We start from the raw sequence: 24,251 nt of genomic DNA, 5'->3' as shown, positions 1-24,251 counted from the left end.
TCAATGGCCACATGTGGCTAGTGGCCACTGTCCTGGACAGTGCAGATATGGAACTGGTAATACAGAAAGATGAGGCCAAGTGCAGGAAGAACTCATTGCACCACATTCTGGACTGGCACCAATATTAGTTAAGTACCTCTTTGCTAATGTGACAGATGAAAATGGGACCCCTCTGTTTCAGCTTCCAGCAGAACATTTCCATCATCACAGCGGCTGGACAGTATAGCCTGAGCTCCTTCCCTCTGGCATGATGGCTAGCCATTTGTAGATCAAATGAGTGAGTGATCAGAGATGGCTGATCACTCACTCTGGAGTCCCAAGACATCAGGGTGAGCAGAGCCTCCTGATAACGGGTGATGGACATGTAGCAGAGGTGAGAAATAAGCTTTTGTGGCTTTGAAGCCAATACACTTTGGGAGTTACTCATGCTTTTCTTTTTAAATAAAAAAATCAAAGCATAATCTGGACCTTCTAGCCTGTTCCACTTATATTTACTCAATTACCATTAGTATTTAAACATTTAAAAATTTGTTTTACTACCTAGTAAGGAAAGTTTTCGACAACCCGTTGTTAGCCATGCTTTCCTGTTTATTCCACAAGGTGAAGAATATTTTCCAAAGATCATTTTGTCTGGATACACTCTCTTCTTGTTGGCATCTTGATCAGAATTGTATTAAGCCAGTTCATTTATTTTGGAAGATCTGGCATTCAACGATATTCAGCTTTCCAACCCAGGACTGTGGTCTGTCTCTCCATTTGCTGGAGTCTCCTTTAAGCCCAGCTCCCTCACATACCTGCGTGCTGAGCAGTGCTGTGTGGAGAAAAATAAGCAGCAATGAGAGAAAATTGAGGACAGCATAGTGACTTTTATAAAGCAAAACTAATTTCTTTTAAAGAACTGTACTTTATCCTGTGATTCCCTCCCCCACTACTCAGAGTTGAAATGGCGTTTTACAAAAAAACTATGTTAGATATATTTTTTTCTTGTTTCTAAATGCATAAGTTGATGAAATGTATTTTGGAAATTTTACTGATCTGTGAAATCTCAAAGTCTGGATTAGAATTTTCAATAGGTCTTTATTACACAGGTCACCTCTATTTTGTTAGGGATTTTGCATTGGGGTTGCTATTGTGTATGGGGATTTTCCCATTCTATTTATATAGTTCTTTATAACATAAAGCCTTCAGTGTTATTCAACAACTATCTATTGAGCACCTTTGAACAAAGCATGTTCCCTACACTGGGAGGCTCATAATCCTAACCAGGGACATAGGAAGATAGTTGATGATTACAAAGTTGTTGTATAGAGAAGCTGTCACAGAAGCAAGAGAAGGGCTCTCAGCCAATGGGAGATCAGAAAGCATTTCCAAGAGGTGCTGGTGCTCAAATTGAGTGACAACAAGGCACCCAGAAAATGTTTTGCTGAATGACTGCTGCACACTCAAAAAGACTTGGTATTTTGATAATGAATTTTTGTCTCCTGTAGAATCCTAGATATGAGTAAGGGTGGTATTTGTGGAGTCTTTTTTAATGAAGGCACAGATCGCCTAATTCCTTTCTGCCTTCCATTCACAAATTACCAAATTGCAAAGAAAGTATCTCTTTACCATCAATTTCTTTCTACTTCAACTTTGGGCCAGACTCAAAACATTTATAATTGCTAGGATAGAAAAAGTGTTGCTATTTTTGTGATCTGGGGCTAAGGCATATCTTCATGTATTTTTTGTTTTTATTTTTTCTTGAGACGGAGTTTCGCTCTTGTTGCCCAGGCTGGAGTGTAATGGCGCAATCTCAGCTCACTGCAACCATTGCTTCCCGGTTCAAGCGATTCTCCTGCCTCAGCCTCCCGAGTAGCTGGGATTACAGGCATGTGCCACCATGTCCAGCTAATTTTGTATTTTTAGTAGAGATGGGGTTTCTCCATGTTGGTCAGGCTGGTCTCCAACTCCTGACCTCAGGTAATCTGCCCACCTCGGCCTCCCAAAGTGTTGGGATTACAGGCGTAAGCCACTGCGCCTGGCCCATATACTTTGTAAATGTAGAAAATTAAGCTGCATTCCCCAACATGGGACAAAAGAATGGAGAAAAATAACACGAGAAGCCAATCTCCTGTGGTGTGCTGCTTTCTGCCTAAACACTTATCTGCTACTTGCCCTCTCTGGGCCAGTCTCTTTTTTTTTTTTTTTTTTTGCGATGGAGTCTCGCTCTGTCACCCAGGCTGGAGTGCAGTGGCGCGATCTCACTCACTGCAAGCTCCGCCTCCTAGGTTCATGCCATTCTCCTGCCTCAGCCTCCCGTGTAGCTGGGACTACAGGCACCCACCACAATGCCTGGCTAATTTTTTGTATTTTTAGTAGAGACTGGGTTTTACCGTGTTAGCCAGGATGGTCTCGATCTCCTGACCTCGTGATCCGTCTCTGGGCCAGTCTCTTAACGGACTTGATTACCTTCTGTCCATTAAATACTCCAAAACCCTATTTTCAACTGCTCACTGGACACATTTCAACCTGGACAAACTTCTTGGTCATTCTTTAAGACCCACCTCCTCAGCTGCCAACCATGCCAGTCACTCCATGACCCTCTAAAAACCCCACCCACACCTTGGGACACTGTGGTCATTGTTTGTGTGGCTGTTTTCCCCACTAAGTCATGAGGTCATAGAGGACAAAGGCCAAGCTTTCTTCTTTTGTATTTACAATTATAACCAAAGGAAAATTTTTTTTGAACAATCAGCTAAGGTTGCATCTGTCAACATTTTCTTCCCTTAAAAATATTAATTTAGGCAATGCTTTCTGAACTTCTGAGCAGGAAAGGGCCCTATTAAGATTCCAATGTGACTGTCTTATTTTATATGGAGGAAGTGGCCAATGGGGCAAGTTCTGAACCTTGTAACCCCAGAAGCATAATGCTCTTGATCACTATTAGCTTGACTGTCAGCATAAAGACATAGTAAAGGACCTAGAATAATTTTGCAATATGACCTTTTTGAGAAGATTTTAAAAGACAAAATAATTTGGCCCAATGTAGGTAGAATGTATCAGGCTGTTTTGGAAACCTGAAATACGCATCCACACATGCATATATAGTATGTATGTACACACACAGTATAAACCGATTTTTAGAAGATAATTTTTAAAAAAAGCCAAACCAACTGATTAAAATTATAACTCCACATTACTTTATGAAACTTATGATTAGGCAGCACTTCTAAAAGAACGAAATGTGAGAGATTCAAACCAACAGTGACTATGCTGCTGTAGTATGGTTCTATTTTTTTTTTTTTTTTTTAAGACAATGTCTGGCTCTACCTCCCAGGCTGTAGTGCAGAGGTGCAATCTCAGCTCACTGAAACCTCCACCTCCCGGGTTCAAGTGATTCTCTTGCTTCAGCCTCCTGGTAACTGGGACTATAGGTGTAAGCCACCATGCCCGGCTAATTTTTGTATTTTTAGTAGAGACAGGGTTTCACCATGTTTCCCAAACTCCCGACTTCAAGTGATCAGCCTGCCTTGGCCTCCCAGTGTTGGGATTACACGCGTGAGCCACCGCGCCCGGCTGGTTCTAATATTTATAGAAACATAATCAACATTGCAAAAGGGCTTCTTTTAAATTGGCAGCTAAAAGGGTCTTAAGTGGAACTCACCTGAATATGAAGACTGATTTCCAAATGAAGACAGATTTGGCAGATTACTTGGGGCAATGAATTGCCCTTTAAAGAATTTGGATGCAGCTCTGTCGGAGGCTGTTCTGATGGGCAGTGAGCAGGTTAAGAAGTGCTACTGGTAGACAAGGGAGAATTAGTAATGAAGGTAAATACCCAAGATGCCTGCCACCACTAGGGGCTTCCCTTGGTGATGGGGGGTGGGGATGGGCTACTTTGTGGAAGAGGAATACTGAGATGCTACCACTTGGTTGTAAGTTTTTTACTATTCTTCCAGAACCTCTGGCCCCTCCTCAACATCCCATGGGAATCAACTCTTCAAGCCAGGCAGTTCAGAATTGCTAGACTAGCCTAAGGGTGTCCCAGAAAGCAAAGCAAAGAACAGGCAGAGAGGCCCATACAAGATGTACTAAGTGGCCCACGTCCTCAGGGAGCTTGTTGTCCAGGAAGGGAGAGCTCTGATCTAGAGGGTCACTACCCTAAAAACATCCCCTAGTTTGGACTAAGATGCTTTAGGTTACAGGGAAAAGGCAGCTATTTGCAGTATTTGAGTTTTCAGTTCTCTACTCCAATGGTCTTTAAACCACTGAGTGCTCAGTAAAATCGCTTAAGAAGTTTAAACACACACTCTTTCTCCCAACAGCCCATCCTTGGAGAGTTTGCCTTTACCTTGGGGGATTAGGATGGGGACCAGTGTATTAGCAAGCTCTCCAGGTGAGGTACCCCTGCTTTCCAGGCCTGCCCATAAACAGACAAGTACTTGCCTCAGACCTGCAGGTATCTATCACCTGGTCTTTTTTAGTCCTTTGTTCAATATCAGACACTGTTACCCTTCTGAGGATAGCTCTGTCCTGTCCACTGGGTCTGGGCTGTGTTCTTTCTCCACTGATTGGGGGAGGCACCCCACATAATCAAGTAAGTAAAATAGTTAACACGGGGCAGCTGAGCCAGGGGAGGTGGTTTACATTGTATACACGTGTAGTGTCACAGAAGATTCTATAGTGGGAAAGCTGAAAAGTTGGAGAGAACTGCCCTCTGACTGGTCAATCTTGGGATGCCCTGACATTTCTGACTGGCTTCATTTTAAGAGAAGCCAGCTTGTCCCAGAGAACAGACTCACCTGAGTTTGGCAGGCCCTAAAAAAGCATTTCACAAAAATATTTCACTTTTAGTGTGGAGAAGTTCTGGAAATGGAAAGATCTTTCTCATGGGGAGTAGGAGAGCCAAAAACATCCTTAAGGAAAATGGCCTTAATGTTTCAAAAGATTGGGAGGACTCGGGGGAAGAAAACAGAGCTCGATACATCTGAAGAAATTAAATAACTCCTCATATCTTAGAGCAGATTGAATTTACATTTTACTTAAAAAAAGGGGGGTGGGGGAAGTACATACACAAGGAGGAAAATGGGGTGAGGAACAATAAAGATCTGAAATGGATTTCTATGATTTTCCCCTACAATGATCAATTTTGTCTGTTGGGCAGTATTTTTCCTGCTGGCGTACAACTGTTTACAGTATTAACAAGGTTGTAGACAAAGGAACTGCCAAAGTTTAGGCCCGGATGGAAAGGACAGTAAGTTATCATATACAATTTAAGTTTACAATACACAGCATTTTCTTTAAATGATGTAACGCAGTCGCAAAAAGAAGTTAACAATACTAACATGAGAATAATCAAATTTTTGTTGTTATCCATGTGCAGCAACTAACTGCTTTACAAAAAAGCAAAATAATACAATATATCATCACATGTATTTACAGTATAGTAAATATACTTTTTTTTGTCAAATTTTACACAAACTATTTACAGGTGAATATACTGCATTAAAAAAAATTGTATGGCTGACACTAAGAATGAATTTTTGCCTAAATCCATTGCATAACATTGAGTAAGACATGCCTCATTATGCCTGGGAGTCGGGGAAGGATGTAGAAACAAAAACAAAAAACAAAAAACCCAAACAAAACTGAAAAGCCCTAAAACCTACAAACCTGGGAGGGTTGCTGGCTGGCACTCTGTCTCCCCGACTAGGACACAGGATAGAAGCTGACTGTTTAGGATGTGTCCTGGGCACCTGGCTCAGTCATGAACAGGTGTTGAGTGAATGGAAGACAGAGCTGTAGCCACTTTGCCCCAAATCTACTGAACTGCATCTCCATCTGGGCAACTAAGGGCATGCCCCTCGGATGGGAGTACTGGCATAACAGGTAGATTATCCAGGACAAAAACATGACTGAGTTCCTGGTTTCCTCTTTAACAAGTCAGGGGAAACATCTACAAACCGAAACGAATTACTTATAATATTTTTAACAGAACTTATGTCAATTACGCAAAAATGGGCAACTTGGTCTAAACTTCAGAATTTCTTTTATAGATTACAAGTATGAAGACTAAAAAAGTGTTGCATTTCTCAAGGGACACATAGTGGTGAGAGGTTTATCTCATGTACATTGGAAAGCTAGATTTTCCTCAAAAGTCAGAAGTTCTTTAAACAAGGTAAATTTTAAACCTTAGTTAAGTTTTCAAACTCCTAGGATGTACTTACTAGTCAAAGGTATTTTTGCATTTCAAAGGCGGCTCAATTTTGATTTGTGCCAATGCTGATCATTTCAGGCGGTATGAAATACTACACCTTGGTAAACTTGTTTATGGAAATATCAGTATTTTTAACAGTAAACCTCTGGAAGTTTCTTTATTCTGATGGGAAGAGCAAAATAGCATAACACCCACTATCATATGCAGCAAACCAACAAACAAAAACAAGAAAAACATTGAACTAAAGTTATCAAAGGCTTACACTGCCTGCTATTCCAGGGCCTAGAAACTGTGAAACTTACCCCAGAAACACTGGGTTGTGGGAGAGCCAAGACCATGGTGGCAGCTTGGCATCCTTGGCACTGGGTTACTGATCTATTTCTAAACACAGTTCTAATTTCAGTTTTATATAGTCATAGTTGCTCTGTCATTATAAACATTTTCTTCTAATGCAGCCTCTACAATAGTTTAAAAACAAAAGTTTAGTAAATTGCACCTGTCTTCAGTATTTCCAACAATTCTATGGTAAACTCATTAATAATACTAAGGTTTTCTTTCCTCTTATTTTGGCAAATAATTCTTACTTTTCCCAGGACTGTAAACAAATTAAAAAAATTAAATTCTTGTTATTTCTGAGTATCAAAACCAATTTTATTTACATTAACATATTACATTGTTACTGTGTGGATAAATGTGAAATGTATTGTATTATTAAAATCAGAACACTTAAATGTACCATTATTTATTGAATTAGCTGTGGAATTTAATTTACTGAAATCCTCTAATGAAACAGCACTACAGGAAACTCCCCTCTCCCCTAGGTTTATTTTTTCCCCCTCTCAAAGCCATTATATCTTAACATATAAAGGGAACCTGGGAGTAGAGGGATTAATATCTTTTTGTAATAAATATGGTTTAGTTCTAAATTGGAACATCCAGATACCAATATGCTCACTGAAGTCAAATTATTTTGTAAACTGCAGGTACCACAAAGAAATTGGATCTGCATTACTATGAAAATTCCAATGCCATGATAATCCATACCACCAATATAGCAGCAACTCTAACAGCCCCCCTACTGTCATACTAATGCAGGCTGACCAGTCTTTTCACAGTGATTAAATGCAATTCTAGCATATATAACCTACATGTTTTCTTAAAGAGGTTTCTGATTTTTTTGGAGAGGAGGAGGAAGATTAAAAGACATTCAAAATACATCTTATCAAAGAAATTTATAATATACACCATACTCTATTCTTGGAAATTATTTAACAAAATAAAAATATCAGCTACCCTAAATGTCACGTACCATTCCATTTTGCTATGGAGCTAATGCAAACATCTATGAAAATTACCTTCTGGGAACAATTTTCAACACTTTGTTCACTGATTACCCTGCTCAGAATTAGTTAGGAAAGAAGAGGGGGAGGGGAAAAAAAATATATATAATTACTATACTTAGTATAGTTTTGGTTTACAAAAAACAAAACAAAAAAACCACCTTTAGCAAAATTAAAAATTAAAAGATAATCAACTGGAGAAAAAAATAAACTAGTTTGGATGACTGAGTTTGGATAAGGACTTAGAAGCCATAGTTTTAATTCAGTAATGTTAAGATATATGTGGTCGCACTTATTTTCCTGTAATTATTGCTAATACTCAAGTGTTAGTATTTCTTAAGAATCCACTATAAAATATGAAATTTCCCTGCCCTCCCCCCCAAGTACCTTGTCTGTGGCTTTATGGTGTCAAGTCACTGAGGCTTGACCTCTATGGTTCTTTCAGTTTTGTAAGGTTAAAAAAAAAGTCCACAGCTAAAAGATTAAACATACTGGGGTTATAATATTATTTCTCTCATAAACTTGTATCTTGAAAAATGTATAAATAGGACTAACACTTTACTGTGTGGGATGAAGAAGGGAAAACCACAGAAGGCAGAGCTCTGTGCAAATGGCTTTCATCGCTGGCCAGTAGTAGCAGTATTCAAGAATTCATCCTCTCTTACTCTTACAATTGAGATGTTCTCAGTTAAAAGTTTCCTGACCTCCCACTTTCTTTGCAGTTGTTCTGAACACTTACATATACCAGATACACGCCAAAAGTAGAAGAAAAAAAGTTAAAGAAAAGGCAGCATTAAATTTAGGCAAGGCTTCAAAGAGTTGATCATCTGGCAACATGGCAAACCGGATGGGTTCATTATAAAACAGGAAGTGCAGCATTACAACATGGGGGGAAAGGGCAAGGACAGGGAAGGGGTCACTAGTGAAGAGCCCATGTTAAGTTGATTTTAAAAAAGAAAGCAAGCAAGCTTCACACGATCTTCTTAATGCTATTACGTTTGAAACTGCCAGCGCTTCTTTGCTTCTGCACTTGGCTTGCGGATCCGTGGCGAGTTCGTCCACTGTTACAGTGGCCAGTGGTAGGGGAGAGTTCAACGTTCTCCTTGTCGATTCCTGGAGAAAAAGAGAACAGCCAGTTACTTCTTCTTTTCCTTCCAGGACTGAATGTCATTACAGTCATGTGTCGCTTAACAACGGGGACACATTCTAGGAAACGATCATTAGGCGATTTTGTCTGTGCAAATATTGTGGAGTGTACTTACGTGAACTTAGATAGCATAGCCTACTACACACCAAGGCTATATGGTATAGCCCGTTTCTCCCAGGCTACAAACCTGTACAGCAGGTTACCATATTGTGTACTTTATGTAGTTGTAACACAATGCTAACTATTTGTATATCTAACACAGAAAAGGTACAGTAAAAATACAGTATTATAATCTTTCGGGACCACTGTCTATATGTGTTCTGTTGTTGACTGCAATGTTGTTATGCAGCACATGACTATATTTGTGATAAGATACAACCTGGCAAATTGTTTATGCACATTTCATTTTAATAGTCAATTGCTAAAATGTTTACTAAGTTAATGTCACATGGAAAACTTCACATTTTGTTATGCAAAGTTTGCTATCATAGCAGAAAATAGCACAAGAAAAATGAAAAGACAAGTTGCAAGGAAAAGCTAGAGGCTGGCAGGCTTGAACTAAATGAAAGGCTAGCAGCCACCAGGGAAGACTAGTGCTCCTTCCTCCAAATCATACCAGAAACTTCCAGCAGAGGTCATCTTCTAGCCTTATTCACATCCTCATTCATGTTTATAAACAGAATGTACTCTCCAGCAGCAGAAAGTACTGATCTTTCCAGCAAATTTGTCACTTCAAAGAAAACTCAAGATGCTTTTATTTTTTTAATCACAGTGCCTATCCCAAAGAAACTATTTACTGAGAAAATAATATATCACAAAGGTCATACTGTAGAATCTTTGCTTCTTTTCAGCTATGCCAAGTCATTTCACATTCTGCAACCTTAAACAGATGCCATTTATTTCTCTTGAGGAGGAGATTAAACCTCCAAAACCTGGGCCTAACAATGATTGATTATTTATTTAGAGACAGGGTCTTGCCCTGTTGCACAGGCTGCAGTGCAGTGGTGTGATCATAGCTCACTATAACCTTGAACTTCCAGGCTCAAGCTATCCTCTCGCCTCAGCCTCCCAAACAGCTAGGACTACAGGTGCATGCCACCATGCCCAGCTAATTTTAAAATTCTGTCTAGAGACAGAGTCTCACTATGTTGCCAAGGCTGGTCTTGAACTCCTGGTCTCAAGCAATCCTTCCATCTTGGCCTCTCAAAGTTCTGGGATTACAAGCATGAGCCACTGCACCCCACCCCAATTAATATTATAAATAATCTAAGCAGTAACTTCAGAAAAGTAACCAGAAACTAAAATAAGATTTTTATCTATCACATTAGGAAAGATTACAAATTGGGTAACAGGACTGTGGTCACCCTTGTGGAAGTAGTGACTTAAGGGGGCATGAGGATGGCTTCTTGGGATGCTGGTAATGTTCTGTTTCTTGATGTAGATGATGGATTTTCAAGTGTGTTTACATTTTAAAAGTTCACTAAGCTGAAAACTTGCAATTTGTGAACTTTTCTGTTAAACATCAATAAAATTTACCCCCAAAATTAGACTGATTATACTTACTGCTGGCATAAGTTTTGGTGGGAAAGCAAACAGCTGCAGAACGTTTTAGTAATTTGTATCAAAATGTACATTACTGATTGATATTTACTGATACAAAAAGATGACCACAATTTTTGGAGTAGGAAAAAAACACCCACACACTGCGGGGAGAGGGCGTAGGGCTGGGTAAACATCTGCCAAAATATTTTATCTCTGTCAGAAGCCAAAGGACTAAAAAATATATTTTACCTCTGTATGGCAAGATTTCAGCTAATTTGTACTTTATTCTTCTTTATATATTGAAATTTTAAATCTTAGAATGGAAAAATTTCCATTTTTTGACAAAAAGTAATATTTCAAGTCAAGAAGTATTCATTATGTTACAGAAAATGTACATAGATCTACCCAGTTAGTTATCTGTTGGCTCATGAACAGGAAATGAACTTGGGATGACCTCTCTCTAGGAGCCACTCATCTTTCATTTGGATTCAGCTCTGAATTCGACTCAAAAGTATCAGGCATCTGTAAGCACATGGCCTGGTTTACACGTGCTCAACAGAGATTTGCTGTCTTGAAAATCTGAACTGCTGTCAAAGGAACATGGCCATTTGTCAGTGACTGTTTATGAACATGTGCACTGCATCAGGCATATGAGTGCAAGGAAAAACACCAGCGACATTTCTCCAGGAGGTGAGCATAGCTGAACCACCACTGAAAATCTGTTCTATTCAAATCTTTTTTAAAACCTTTATTAAATTTTTTAAGGCTAGTCATGTTCTAATCTAATCTAATCTAATCATATGCATAGAAAGATGACTAGCAACATTCATGGAACTTTTCTCTGGGTAACAGAATTCCGGTCTATTTAAATTCTCTTCTGTATATTTATTTGCATTCTCTCCAGAGCTATTTACAAAAGAAATAACAAAACTGAAAGAAAGCTGCTCATGATCTCTGGAATGTGCCTTGAGCTTCTTTGGGATGTATGTTTGTGTAGGCTCTTTTAATTGTCTCGCCTATCTCTACAAGATAAAATTCAACCCATATTTTTTTTTCTCATATCCTTTTCCTTCATGATGCATTATTCTGTCTCTTGCCAGAACTACTTTCTCCTTCCTTGCTTTTAAATTAACTTGCCTATGATTCTACAACTTGTAGATCCATCTTCCTCTACTAAGTAAAGGCACTTAGAAGGCTAAAGATCATTATTATTCATTTTTGTTTTCCTGTAAAATCTAGTTATTTTTTCAATACATTGAAAAATTATTTTCAATTAATACTGAATGAACTAAACGCTTCCATTTTAAAATGTGATAGCTAGATACCTGTAATTCAGAGCCCCAAAGCATGCAATCCCTGATCTCCAGAGAGTGGTATAATATTTTTAGTTGAAAAGATAGAACTTTTTTTTTCCCTTTGGCATCCTCCACTTAAAATTATGAATTTGTCAGCGTATTTGACCTTCCATTTCCTTAAATTTGCATTTGGCCTACAAGTTTCAAGTCCAGTAATTCTGAGTTGTTTCTTTAATAGAAAATAAGATTCAGGCAAAACTAGGACCTTAAAAAGACAAAGGTTTGAAACAACTTGGAGCTGGCCCGCATGCAGGAGGGGCATGAAGCATGGATGACCACCAGGAAGGCCCTGTGACTCTCTGTCAGCAATCTGCTACCCTGGGGCTCGTTCTTGTGTGTCTTGCTACTACTAGACCATGGCCTACTCTGAGGGGAAAACAGTCATGACATGGGTGGCAATGCTTCTGTTTGGGCACAGTGTTATTCCTGAGAATTACAATTACATAAATTGTAGTAATGTAGATGAAGTCACTAGGATGAAGGTATCTTCAAAAAAGTGCTAAGAACATTCCACTTTCTGTTTTGTGAAGCAAATAACCGTCAAACCTCAAATAATTTTAAAGGCCTTATTTATCTCCTGTTAAATGTTGAGGGTACAAAACAAGCTATAAAGTTGTTCACATACTATGACCTCAAGTATATAAAGAAAAGAAACTGGAAGGAAATGCACCAAAATGTTAATAAACAGTGGTTATCTATCTTAGAATGATAGGATTGTGGGTAACTTTTTCCTTTTATTTTTCTGAATTTTCCAATTTTTTTCCTAATGAGCACATTAATTAAAAATGTAAAAGTACGAGTGACTTGTCAGCCCCATCCCTCATAACCAAAAGCTTCAACACTATGTCAAAAGTTGATATTCTACTTCTATTCTCAAATTCATTTTTCATCTAAATTCTTGTTTTTGGAATGTATGTTTTCTTCCTACTTAGTGACCCAACTGTATAAATCACACATAGGTAAATGTGGTGTGACTGTGATTCCTAAGTTCAACTTCACAGCAAAGATGTTTTACTGTAAGGATCAAAGGAGAAACTAACAAAAATCTTGGAAAGTCATTTAAAAAAAAACAATTAAAATGCATTACGTTTACACCAAAATATATCTTGAAAAAGCCAAGGTAGTATGAAACAGAATGATCATAGTATCTAGTTCTGGCATTTAAGTTTCTCAGCATAATTCTCACTTCTAAGAATTTTGGCAGCATTCTTTCTTTTTATCCTCTAAAATTAAATCTAGAAATCTCTCTAGGAACTGGTGAAGGATTTCACCTCAATATCCCATAGGAAAAACTCTCAGATTATCCGACAGACCACTCCAATGCAGACAGAACACATCCTGTATTGCTATATGCCATATTTTAAGTTAGTGAGAAGGCCTTGGTGCTGCACTTCTTTTCATCAAAACCCCTTTAAAGTTTTGTATTCTGGTATCTCTTTTGCCCCTAAAGCATTGGCTCTCCTTTCTGGCCTTTGGTGGACACAAACAGACAAAACTACAAAGTGACTGACAGAAACCCAGAGGCTACCACACAAAGGAAATAAAGCTAAAACTTCTGTGGTCCTGATTTGCTAGCTTAAATGACCCCACAGATATGCTGTGGTCAAACATGCAGCCAGTTACAAACATGCAGAGCAGAAACAGCTGGACATTCTGTACAGCAGTGTATCAGCAGTACTATGTTTCAATAAATTGTGGTGGTTCCAGATAAAGACAAAATCCTAACTAGAAGGTGTTATTGGCCAAAATTTAGTGAATTTGAGTAGCTGGGGAAAAGGATTAGATTACATTATTGTTATTTAAGTTAGGTGTCTATCTTCCCTGCTAGAACATGAGTTCCTTGAAGGCAGGTATCAAGGTTTGTGTATTTTTACAACTAGTGATGTAGCTCCAGCCTGACAATTTTTTAGTCACCCATTTTTAAAAAACACTTTTGGTTTCCCAAACTGAAATAATCAGTTATAATAGTATCATGAAATAATAAAACAACAGAATCGCTTTTAACTCTTGAAAAGCTAAGGAAAAATGGGTTAGGTAATTTGTGAGAAGTTATACTACAAAAATGACAGACTATTAATAACTGAAATCTCCTGCCACCTGTGCAGGAGCACTAGTAGGTTACCTTACTCTGCATTTAGTTTACTTCATATACAATATGGCAAACTTATTAGAAAACTCTTATTACATACAGGAGAAGTCAAACATGTCAGAAGACCTACGTTTGAGACTTGTTTGGATCAGTATTCTTATTTAGTTGTAATTCTTAATCTGGCAATTAAGGATAACAGCAGACTTGTCTATTTCAAAGGGTTGTTAGACAAAATAATCTATGTGAAGAATTTTTGCACACAGATAAAATAATTACTCCACAAATTAAGATGCTCCTAATATCTGAAGTAAAAGACCAGGTGATACAAAGGAGTTTTAGAACAAATACTAGGACTTTAATTTTATGCTAGAATTTGTAAAATGAGTGAAGCTAATAATATAAATAAGCACAAAATAGAATAAATCTTCTTAGGTAGCTACAGCCTATTTTTAAGCTACAGTAAATACATTCATGGAGGCGTATTAAATATATACTTAGAAATATTTTTATTTTGAGCTAAATATAAAAAATTGTAACTATAAGAATTTTTGGCCTGGCGTTGTGGCTCATGCCTGTAATCCCAACATTTTGGGAGGCCAAGGCAGGCAGATCTTTGAGGTCAGGAGTTCGAGACCAGCCTGGCCAAAATGGTGAAACCTCGTCTCTACTGAAAATACAAAAAAAAATTAGCCAGGCTTGGTCGAACATGCCTGTAATTCCAGCTACTCAGGAGGCTGAGGCAGGAGAATCGCTTGAACTGGGGAGGCGGAGGTTGCAATAAGCTGAGATCACACCACTGTACTCCAGCCTGGGCAACAGAGAGAGACTCCGTCTCAAAAAGAAAAAAGAATTTTTAAAAATGACGTTCACCAACTGCTAGCACTTCTTTTTCTGTTTGGGTGTAATCTTTTTGTATATTAATTACAGGTGAATAAAAGAAAAGGCATCTTTTATAAATTAGACATAAATGTGTCAAATTTTTTCTTATTAGTCCTTATAGCTAACTAATGACCATATTTTTTTTTTTTAATTTTTTTGTGAGACAGACTATTGCTCTGTCACTCAGGCTGGAGTGCAGTGGCGCAATCTCAGCTCACCAAAGCCTCAACCTCCCCACCTCAGTCCTGTGAATAGCTTTTTGTATTTTTTGTAGAAAGAGGGTTTTGCCACGTTACCCAGGCTGGTTTTGAACTCCTGGACTCAAGTGATCCGCCCACCTTGGCCTCCCAAAGTGCTGTGATTATAGGCGTGAGCCATCGCACCTGGCCATATTCCTTTTTTTAACCACAGGTGATTGAATAGACAGCCAGCTTTAATTTCTGAGGAAACACTGGGGTTGGCTTTCTATTTGGGGAAAACAAGTTATTTTCTAAGCTAAAAAAACTTCATCAAACCACGTATTCTGCTCTTTCTCTATTAACTCTCTCTTGAGTTTCTTATTAACCTGCCTTTGTTAGTCCAGGTATGGGATTGCATCTTCATTGTTCAGGGTGGGTATTAGCAGCTCCTTAAACAAGACAGGCCACACACTGGCCGTGCAATTCCTGTTAAGTACCAAGACCTTATAAAGTGGTGGCTTTACAAGTTCCTAAAGTGCCTAAGGCAGACTGAGCTTACAGGGACCGGTGAGTAAAGTCTCATGCTATGTGCCCAGGATGAGTGTGGGGTAAGCAGTATTTTCGTGCAAAGATGATGAAAATAAAGAGTACCTTGATGAGGGAACAGCTGCATGAAAACTGCTGATTTAGAGCAAGGCAGAGAAGCTTTACAAAGAATGGAAGAAAAAAAGCAAGTAAGTGATGTTCATAAGATTAAAAAAAGGGTGAAATACAATTAGATACTAGATAATTATAATGCTCCTTGGTTTTCAGAAGGAATCTGGTTTTAATTATTGAATTCTGACCATTAATTTCCTAAATATTACAGTTGGTAAATAAATGATAGAACTTACAACTTTGTAGATGTATTTTTTTACCACTTATATTAAAATTAAGAATTTTAGTTTAAATTAAGAATTAAGCTAAAAATTAGATTTAAAAATTAGCAAGAATTATACCAAGAAATCGCTCAATTTAAAATTATTTTTCTCCCTTAAACATAGGATAATAACAAAGAAAAAGAAAACAAATCAAGAAAAAAAGGTCAGGTAATACCATAAACAATTCTCTAAAACATTAAAATCATTTCAGAGATCTTAAGTGGCCTCAAAATAGAGACTTTTAGGTTTCTTCTAAAAGGGAGATATTTCTTTTCCTTCTTTTAAAAGACGAGGGTCTCATGATGTTGCCCAGGCCGGACTTGAACTCTTGGGCTCAAGCAATCCTCCCACCTCAGCCTCCCTAGTAGCTGGGACCACAAGCATGTGCCACTGTGCCCAGCTAAGAGGGAGATATTTCAAACCTAGTAAACAGAAGTATTACTGACTCCGAGCCAAGTCTAAGTTTAGAGCAATGGTTTGGATGAAATATCCCTCCGTACACAGAGCTATCAGCACTATTGGTTTAGGAATGTTATGATCACTACCTGATCTAGCCAGCTTCTCAGGAAGAAGGTCTACATTACAGAAGCAAAGTGAGAGAATGACTGGTAGTCTTGGACGAAGCCCAGAAATAAAAATGGAAGAAGGGAGTCTAAAGTAACGATGAACTAAGTATGTCTTTGTTCTAAAAAATTCACGCACCAATACTAACAGTAAAATGAGCTAATCAAACAAAAAAAAGTTAAAGCCTTTTTCCTAGTAAAAAAAAATTTTAGGCCAGGTGCGGTGGCTCATGCCTGTAATCCCAGCACTTTGGGAGGTGGAGGTGGGAGGATCACAAGGTCAGGAGTTCGAGACCAGCATGGCCAATATGGTGAAACCCCGTCTCCACCAAAAATACAAAAATTAGCCAGGCGTGGTAGTGGGTGCCTGTAGTGCCAGCTACTCGGCAGGCTGAGGCAGGAGAATTGCTTGAACCTGGGAGGCGGAGGTTGCAGTGAGCTGAGATCGTGCCAGAGCTGAGATCGTGCCACTGCACTCCAGCCTGGGTGACAGAGCAAGACTCCATCTCAAAAAAAAAAAAAAAAAAAAAAAAAAAATTAAATAGATCACGAATTTACTTGTTTTGTTTAAAAACATTTTTGAGGTGAAAAATGTGTTATAAAACTTTTGCCATAATTATTACATGATCCTTCCACACAAATGTCCCTTTGGACTATCAGAATACTATACAGTACAAGGTACAACATGACAGGTATCACAATAGAGGTCAAAATAGTTATCTATGTACATTCTACTGCCCGTTCTGATCTGAAATATATTGAAGGCAGGTATCATGCCCTGGCAGCCCCTCTGCTCCCCTGGGGTCTAAGAGCCCCTTGCATATAGTAAACAATACATATATATAGGATAAATATCTGGAATTTTGGTATTTTCTACAGCGCACTATAGTATTAATCTTGTATTTAAAATAAAAAAAAATAGTGCACACTTAGAATTTGTTAAACAACATGGATGGGAAGGAAATAACTTTCAAGGCAAAAACCGTCAAGTCTCTGGTGATCAAGGATTCTAATACATACCTAACATACACCTACAAAACAGGTATTCAAATGTTTATTGAATTAAATTACAACAATTCTCCTCTGAAGAATATCAGAAGACCCTGATAAAGTATATATTAAATTTTAATGCTTTGGAAATGGATCCTATTAATTCATTTTCTTTCTTTCCTTCTTTTTTTTTTTTTTTTTTTGAGATAGGTTCTCAATCCCTGACTGGAGTGCAGTGGCATGATCACAGCTCACCACAGCCTTGACCTCTCCGGCTCAGGTGATCCTCCCACCCCAGCCTCCCAAGTAGCTGGGACTACAAATGCATGCCACTACGCCTGGCTAATTTTTCTATTTTTGTAGAGATGGGATTTCGTCATGTTGCCCAGGCTGGTCTCAAGCAATCCACCTGCCTCGGCCTCCCAAAAGTGTTAGGATTACAGGCGTGAGCCACCGCACTCAGCCTGGGTTTCATTTTCTAGTTCTAATTCTGGTTCTTCAATTCATGTCCAGCTCAGCTAGACTGGACCTAATAAGGATCATAATATCAAACCTGAAATATCCTTATATACCATAAAGTAAATGGATTCTCTTCAAGATGCTTTTATTGGTGTTTGGGAAAATCCTAAGAGCCAAAGTCTTACGTCCATTTGCCTAAAGGGTCACAGTCAATGCAATTCTATATGCACTGAATCCCAGGTACAGTCACTGGCTCCACTGATGCCAAATTCAATTTCTACTAGGGAGGGATTCAGAAGACAACCATTTAGGTACTTTTATATGTGGACTTGTAAAACAGTCCCCCTTAGGATGGAGAATTAGGCTATGCTAATTTGTCAAGAAGAATGCATTTTCAGAGACAATTGCTTTATGTAAGTGACTACCACTTCTCCTCAAAGCTGGTAACTAACGAAATACTGCCCAAATGTTTTATTTAAGTAAGACCTAACGCTGGGGCAGGAGGGGGAGGAGGAGAGGTTCATGAATCTCTTATTTTGTTGATTTGCTAGTAGAAAATGTTGGACAAAAGAAAATACAGCTCAGTAGCTGATCCTGCTAAACATCAAAGATCTAGAATGAAGAGTTTTGCATTGACATGAAACATTTGCAGCAAAGGATTGAATGCGTGCAGATCGGCAACATTTGCTTTTTGAAATAGGGCAATGGAACCTTTATCTGTTTAAATCTCAGTTCACTAAGTATAGGTTGATGTTGGGTAATTTGATGGTAAATCAAACTTATGCTCCATATCGGGGAATGACAGAGAACTTCTTTAAATACTACTGCTTGAGACTTGGCTGCTGGGAATGGAGATAAGGAAATGTTTTGGTTTCTATACAGCTAAACAGCAAAGTTGAAACGCCAGACTGAGTTAGGAATCTGGACAACTTTCTTTTGGTTTTTTGATATAAGCAAACTCAGCGCCATAAAGAAATGAGATGGCTGAGCGCCGTGGCTCAAGCCTGTAATCCCAGCACTTTGGGAGGCTGAGATGGGTGGATCACCTGAGGTCAGGAGTTCGAGACCAGCCTGGTCAACATGGGGAAACCCCGTTTCTACTAAAAATACAATAATTAGCCAGGCGTGGTGGCGTGCACTTGTAATTCCAGCTACTAGGGAGGCTGAGGCAGGGGAATCGCTTGAACCAAGGAGGCAGAGGTTGCAGTGAGCCAAGACTGCGCCACTGCACTCCAGCCTGGGCTACTGAGCGAGACACTGTCTCCAAAGGGGGGGGAAAAAAAAAAGGGCTGGGCGCAGTGGCTCACGCCTGTAATCCCAGCACTTTGGGAGGCTGAAGTGGGTGGATCACGAGGTCAGGAGATCGAGATCATCCTGGCTAACACCATAAAACCCCATCTCTACTAAAAATACAAAAAATTAGCCAGGTGTGGTGGCGGGCGCCTGTAGTCCCAGCTACTCGGGAGGCTGAGGCAGAAGAATGGCATGAACCTGGGAGGCAGAGGTTGCAGTGAGTCGAGATCGCACCACTGACTCCAGCCTCGGCGACAGAGTGAGACTCTGTCTCAAAAAAAAAAAAAAAAAAAAAAAAAGAGAGAGATAAGGATATAAGATTACATGGAGCTGAAGATATGAAGCAATATACCTAATTATAAACAAAAGATCAACTCTTACCATTAAGAGTTATTCTGTAAGAGCCAACGACAAAAACTCAGTGATTGGGCATATAAATTGGGATCCTTTTGTGAACATGAGCCTGTAATTTAGAGATACAAATGGGTTTTGTGGGAGAGTAAGGTTACTTTTGAAAAGATAAACCCTTTCTCTGAAAACATGTAGTAAAATAAACTGTCAAACCAATGACACACAATTGAGTGACAGGAAGAGTTGAACACCACGATACCACTTAATTCTATTACTTTTAAACCTCCTCATCTCTTCTGTGTATAGTCAGAGATTTCCAGCCTGAATAAAGGCACCATCTTTGGAGAGCTAATGGAGGTGACACCATTAGTTTGAAACTTGAACCAAAGCCATAAAACCTATTCTGATTTTAATAAACAATTCTAAGTAAAAGGTTGTAGAGTAAGACTGTTTCACCAAAGCAAATGATTTGGCAAATAGCCAATCAACACTGGACATATGCAACTAATCAAATAGCAGAGAAACCTGTAATGGTTCTTTATTCTCATCCAGATTATTTTATTGTCTCCATTAGTGGGCAAAGATAGGCAGAAATTTCCCTACAATTAGACTGGGTAAAAAAAAGTCAATAAAAAAACTAACCATTTTTGACATGTTTAACACCAGTTTAGTAGCCCAAAAGGCAAAAGCTTGGTTAAGATGAAGCAGACTTTTAAAAACTTTTCAGCTTTTGTTCAATACCCCAGAAAATAGTCCAACAGAAAAAAAAGAACTGGTGGGCTTAAGGCAAGGCAGACAGAAGTAATGAATTAGCAATAAACAAACAAAAACAAGGAAATAAAGAAGGAGAAGGGAAAGTAGATAATCAAACAGACGACAGCCATGGAAGGCAATGAATGTAGTACAAAAGGGCCTGGCCTTGGTTCTAGATAAGAACTGTATAAAGCAGTTAACCCAGCTCTTCTAAAACTCAGTCTCCCCAGTGTACACAATATTGTGAGCCTAAAACTAAATTACCTGTATGGTTCCCTAGCTCCAAAATGCTAAAGGGTTTATCAGCGGGGAAGCAGGAAGGAATTCAGTGGCTGCAGTATCTGTAAAAAAAGTAAATTTTAAGTTTTGCCCTGGCCTTCACAGCTGAAATGCTGATAATGGGCAAGACCAGAAGCAGACCCCAGGGCAGTGCTTCTCCAATTCTAGTGCGTGTAAGAATCGCCTGGGGTATTTATTAACACACTGACTGCTGGCTGGGCTCTACTTGAAGTTTTTTGTGCAGATCTGAGGTGAAACTACAGCATCTGCATTTCTAACAAGCTCCCAAATGATGCTGCTGGTCTGGGATCACACGTGGAGAAACACTGTACTAGAGAGTTAGTGGCAGAGGGCAAACAAACCTTGTTACATGGGAAAAAAAGTTAGACTTCTCTTACTTCTGGGGGAAAAAAGGATTACTTGTAAGGCGACTGACAAATGTGGAAATAAAATTTGTTTCCTCTGCTGACCAAAGCTTTGTTGTTAAGCAGAATTTAATAGAATATAGTTAATTACATAATAGTTTATAATATGAATTGGGTATTGCCAAATTCTTCAGAACCTTCAAAATTACGTAAGTTGAAATGTTCATGCAAAACTGAGATCATAAACTGGGAATTCTATTTATTGATCTTGAATATCACAGAATAGTTATGTCATTTGATTTTTTTTTAATTTATGCTTACACTTAAAAGAACTATATATAGTAACTTTTCCTTATAGAATGATGTGTTTCATAAGTGAACTTTTCAGATAATGGAACTTTAAACAACTAAAGTTTCTTTTATTTTTAACCATTTTAGAAGAATATCTTTCTAAATAGAAAACACAACCATAACAAAAGCTTTCCTTCATTACTCACTGTCATAATAACACACACAATAGTTTAAGTTCTATAATGAATAGCACCTCCTGGGTCAACCAGAGTTGTATGAAACCATTCACTATGACACTGAATAAGTCCAGAGTTCTGTAGGTTTGCCATTTCTCCCACCTTGTTTATCTCAGTCCCACCGGAGCTATTAGCTATTAGTATTTCTCAGTGTATTCAAATCTAAGTTGCATTATGAATTGGTATATATATGCTTATGGGCTTTAAGATGTTATTTTCTTGAGATGAATTTTTTGTTTGATTATTTATTTACTTCCAGATTTTCAGGATGGTCTATGGATGGTTGAGTTATTGCTGGCAGCAGGAAAGTGAGGTACCTAATAGATTTTGTGTTTCTTCTTCTTCTTTTTTTTTTTTTTTTTTTGATATAGTATGCTGTATCAGAGACAGAGAAAGAGGCCCTTAGGGCAATGTTAGTATATCTAGTAAATAAATTATAGTTCTGTTCACTTACAGAATAATGTGTTTTAAGTTCCTCTTCCTGCCCAAACTCTACAAACTTGTCAACCTTGGAATATCATGTGGACATTTTAACATTTTACTGTCTTATGTACAACTTGTTTGAAAGTAGAAAGCTTCATAGAATAACAAAAGCCAAGTCAGTTACAAGGTAAAGAAGAAATGTAAGGTGAATCTCATAAGAAAAAGGAGCAAAATTTGCTATAAACTGATCACAAGGGAATTCCTAATGTTGGTGTCTTATATTGTTGCTCAAAGTCATATAAAGATCACATTTACTGACCTGGGGAATGCTGGGAAGTTGCAAGTGAGGTCATGGAATTAGAAAGGTTAAGGTTGGCAGTGATACTAAGCTGGCTCTGCAGTGCAGGAGGGTAAGGAGATGTGGGTGTCAGGAGGGATTCCTCACTGGTTTCTTCATCAATTCCAGGCAGGTACGTGTCAATCAAGGCATCAAGAAACTTAACAATAAGCTCAGCATAGTCTGGAATTTGTGTTTGCTGTAATGGAAAATAGGAAATTATTTTAGTTCCTTTTTTTTAAGTAAATCCCCATCTGAAGCCAAAAATATTAATTTTGTTTGGACTTAATTAACTATTTTTTCTTCCTTTGTATTACTTATCATTAAAAAAGGGGAGTGGAGTAATATTTATAGACTACCATAGGACTTACAACAGGGAGTTCTATTCAGCTTAAAGCTTCCAGATGAACCTGCATTTTCTGAAAGCCATGCACAAGACAGACTGAATGTAATACTGAGACAATACAATCACCAGGAATGATGTCTAGCCAATTTTCCAAAACAGAGAAAATGAGCAGAGCATCATCATTCCAGCTGCCATTTAGATTCCACTCACTAGACACTGTAAAGGGCTCAGAGGGTTACTGGCAATCCAAATGCAAAAACTTCTGTATGATATACTTATTTCTGTAACTTCAGGCCCATTTTTTAAGTGACAACCTTTGCATGTCGACAGATATTCAAGTAATAGTGAAAGGGAATAAATAAAATACCCAATTCTTAAAAACTGGAACAAGGTTTATATAATTCATATTGATTTAGCACCCCCTGTATCTAAAACACTGCACCAGGAGCTGTTTAAGGAAGAAACAGAAACCCTGTCTTCAAGGAACTTTGATCAATTTGGAGAGAGCCCACATACAGAGAAAATGATTATATACATCTTATGTAGCACTACATAAACTAATGCCAATCAAAAAACAAACTGAGGCCAGGTGCGGTGGCTCATGCCTGTAATCCCAGCACTTTGGGAGGCCGAGGTGGGCAGATCACGAGGTCAAGAGATCAAGACCATCCTGGCCAACATGGTGAAACCCTGTTTCTACTAAAAATACAAAAATTAGCTGGGCATGGTGCTGCATGCCTGTAGTCTCAGCTACTCGGGAGACTGAGGCAGGAGAATCGCTTGAACCTGGGAGGCAGAGGTTGCAGTGAGCCAAGATTGCGCCACTGCACTCCAGCCTGGAGACAGAGTGAGACTCCGTCTCACAAAACAAACAAACAAAAAAACTGAATAAGAGCAAATGAGGACAAATCCAGAGAGAAATTAATCTAATCTAATAGGCTGGAAATAAAAATGTTTTCATGAAATAGATTTTAACCATGGTAATGCTCCTTGCTAGTCATAAGATATCTAACTGTGTGCATTAAGATTATCAAATACACAAGGGACTGTGGCAGAAAAGTATCACAGAGGTTTATCATACTCTTCTGAAAAACTGATCATAAGTTGACTTTGTTTGTAAAAGTGAATACACACACCCCAACACCATGCTGCCTCCTGGAAAAAAAACCTTGTGATGAGAAACTTTTAATAAAAGTAACATATGTGTTTATTGTGAATTATTTTTCTGGTTTTCAGCATATTGTGTGTTCTTAAAGCAGGCATACTAATTTAAACAGAAACCTTCATTTTGCCAAAAGTTAGAGAAAAATATATTTTCTTACCTTTGAAAACGGTCCTGCAAACCGCCACAAGCCATTAAAACCAAAACCTGCAACAAATCAAATGTTACTCTTATAACAAGCAAGATATCTTTTAATTGTAACAGAAATTAAATAAGTCATATAGCTGATGATATATAAACCCTATGTACATGTTGAAAACATGTTTTTAGAATGAGTGTCAAAGCAACTAAAACCTACTTAAAATATACTCAGCATAAAAAGTTGTCAACCAGTTACATTGGACATACAGTTGAGAGAGTAAAAAAATGGAATATGGAAATAAAAGTATGAACAAGTCTATCCCTTATAAAGAATTCTGTAGTCAGTGCATTCTACAACAGCGCGCATGTTAGCAAGTTCATCAACCATCCTTCTCCAGATACATTTATTTACTTTGCAGGTAAGATGTTTGGTATTGTGGTGGGGATTCTTCATGGTACACCACACTCTGCACAATTCCATGGATTGGATTTAACAAATTTGGATCTTGGCACAATGATAACAGGGTGTTGATCTTAGAGTCCAACAAATTATGCCTAAAAAAAAAAAAAGTCAACAGAGGAACATTTTAGAGGAAAATTAAATGAAAATATGTA

The 24,251-nt window shown here is 38.3% G+C and overlaps 1 protein-coding gene across 12 annotated transcripts in view; it reads right to left on the bottom strand.

The window, feature by feature from the left end:
- Positions 1–4,994: 4,994 nt before the first annotated feature.
- NF1 (neurofibromin 1) overlaps positions 4,995–24,251 on the bottom strand; it is a 260,201-nt gene continuing 240,944 nt past the window's right edge. For 8 of the 12 annotated variants that reach the window (XM_055388560.2, XM_055388563.2, XM_055388561.2 and 5 more), the window contains 5 exons: positions 24,049–24,191; positions 23,656–23,702; positions 21,970–22,186; positions 15,379–15,432; positions 4,995–8,649 (listed from right to left, as the gene is read on the bottom strand). In XM_055388560.2, the coding sequence (XP_055244535.1) occupies positions 8,507–8,649; positions 15,379–15,432; positions 21,970–22,186; positions 23,656–23,702; positions 24,049–24,191 (604 nt within the window). In that variant the 3' untranslated portion in view covers positions 4,995–8,506. The remainder of the gene's footprint in view (positions 8,650–15,378; positions 15,433–21,969; positions 22,187–23,655; positions 23,703–24,048; positions 24,192–24,251) is intronic. The other 4 variants (XM_031010600.3, XM_031010601.3, XM_055388558.2 and 1 more) reach the window with 1 other exon arrangement.

This window comes from Gorilla gorilla, chromosome 4 (genome assembly GCF_029281585.2).
Source record: "Gorilla gorilla gorilla isolate KB3781 chromosome 4, NHGRI_mGorGor1-v2.1_pri, whole genome shotgun sequence".
NCBI classification, from domain to species: domain Eukaryota; kingdom Metazoa; phylum Chordata; class Mammalia; order Primates; family Hominidae; genus Gorilla; species Gorilla gorilla.
This window is presented reverse-complemented; position numbering and strand designations above follow the sequence as displayed.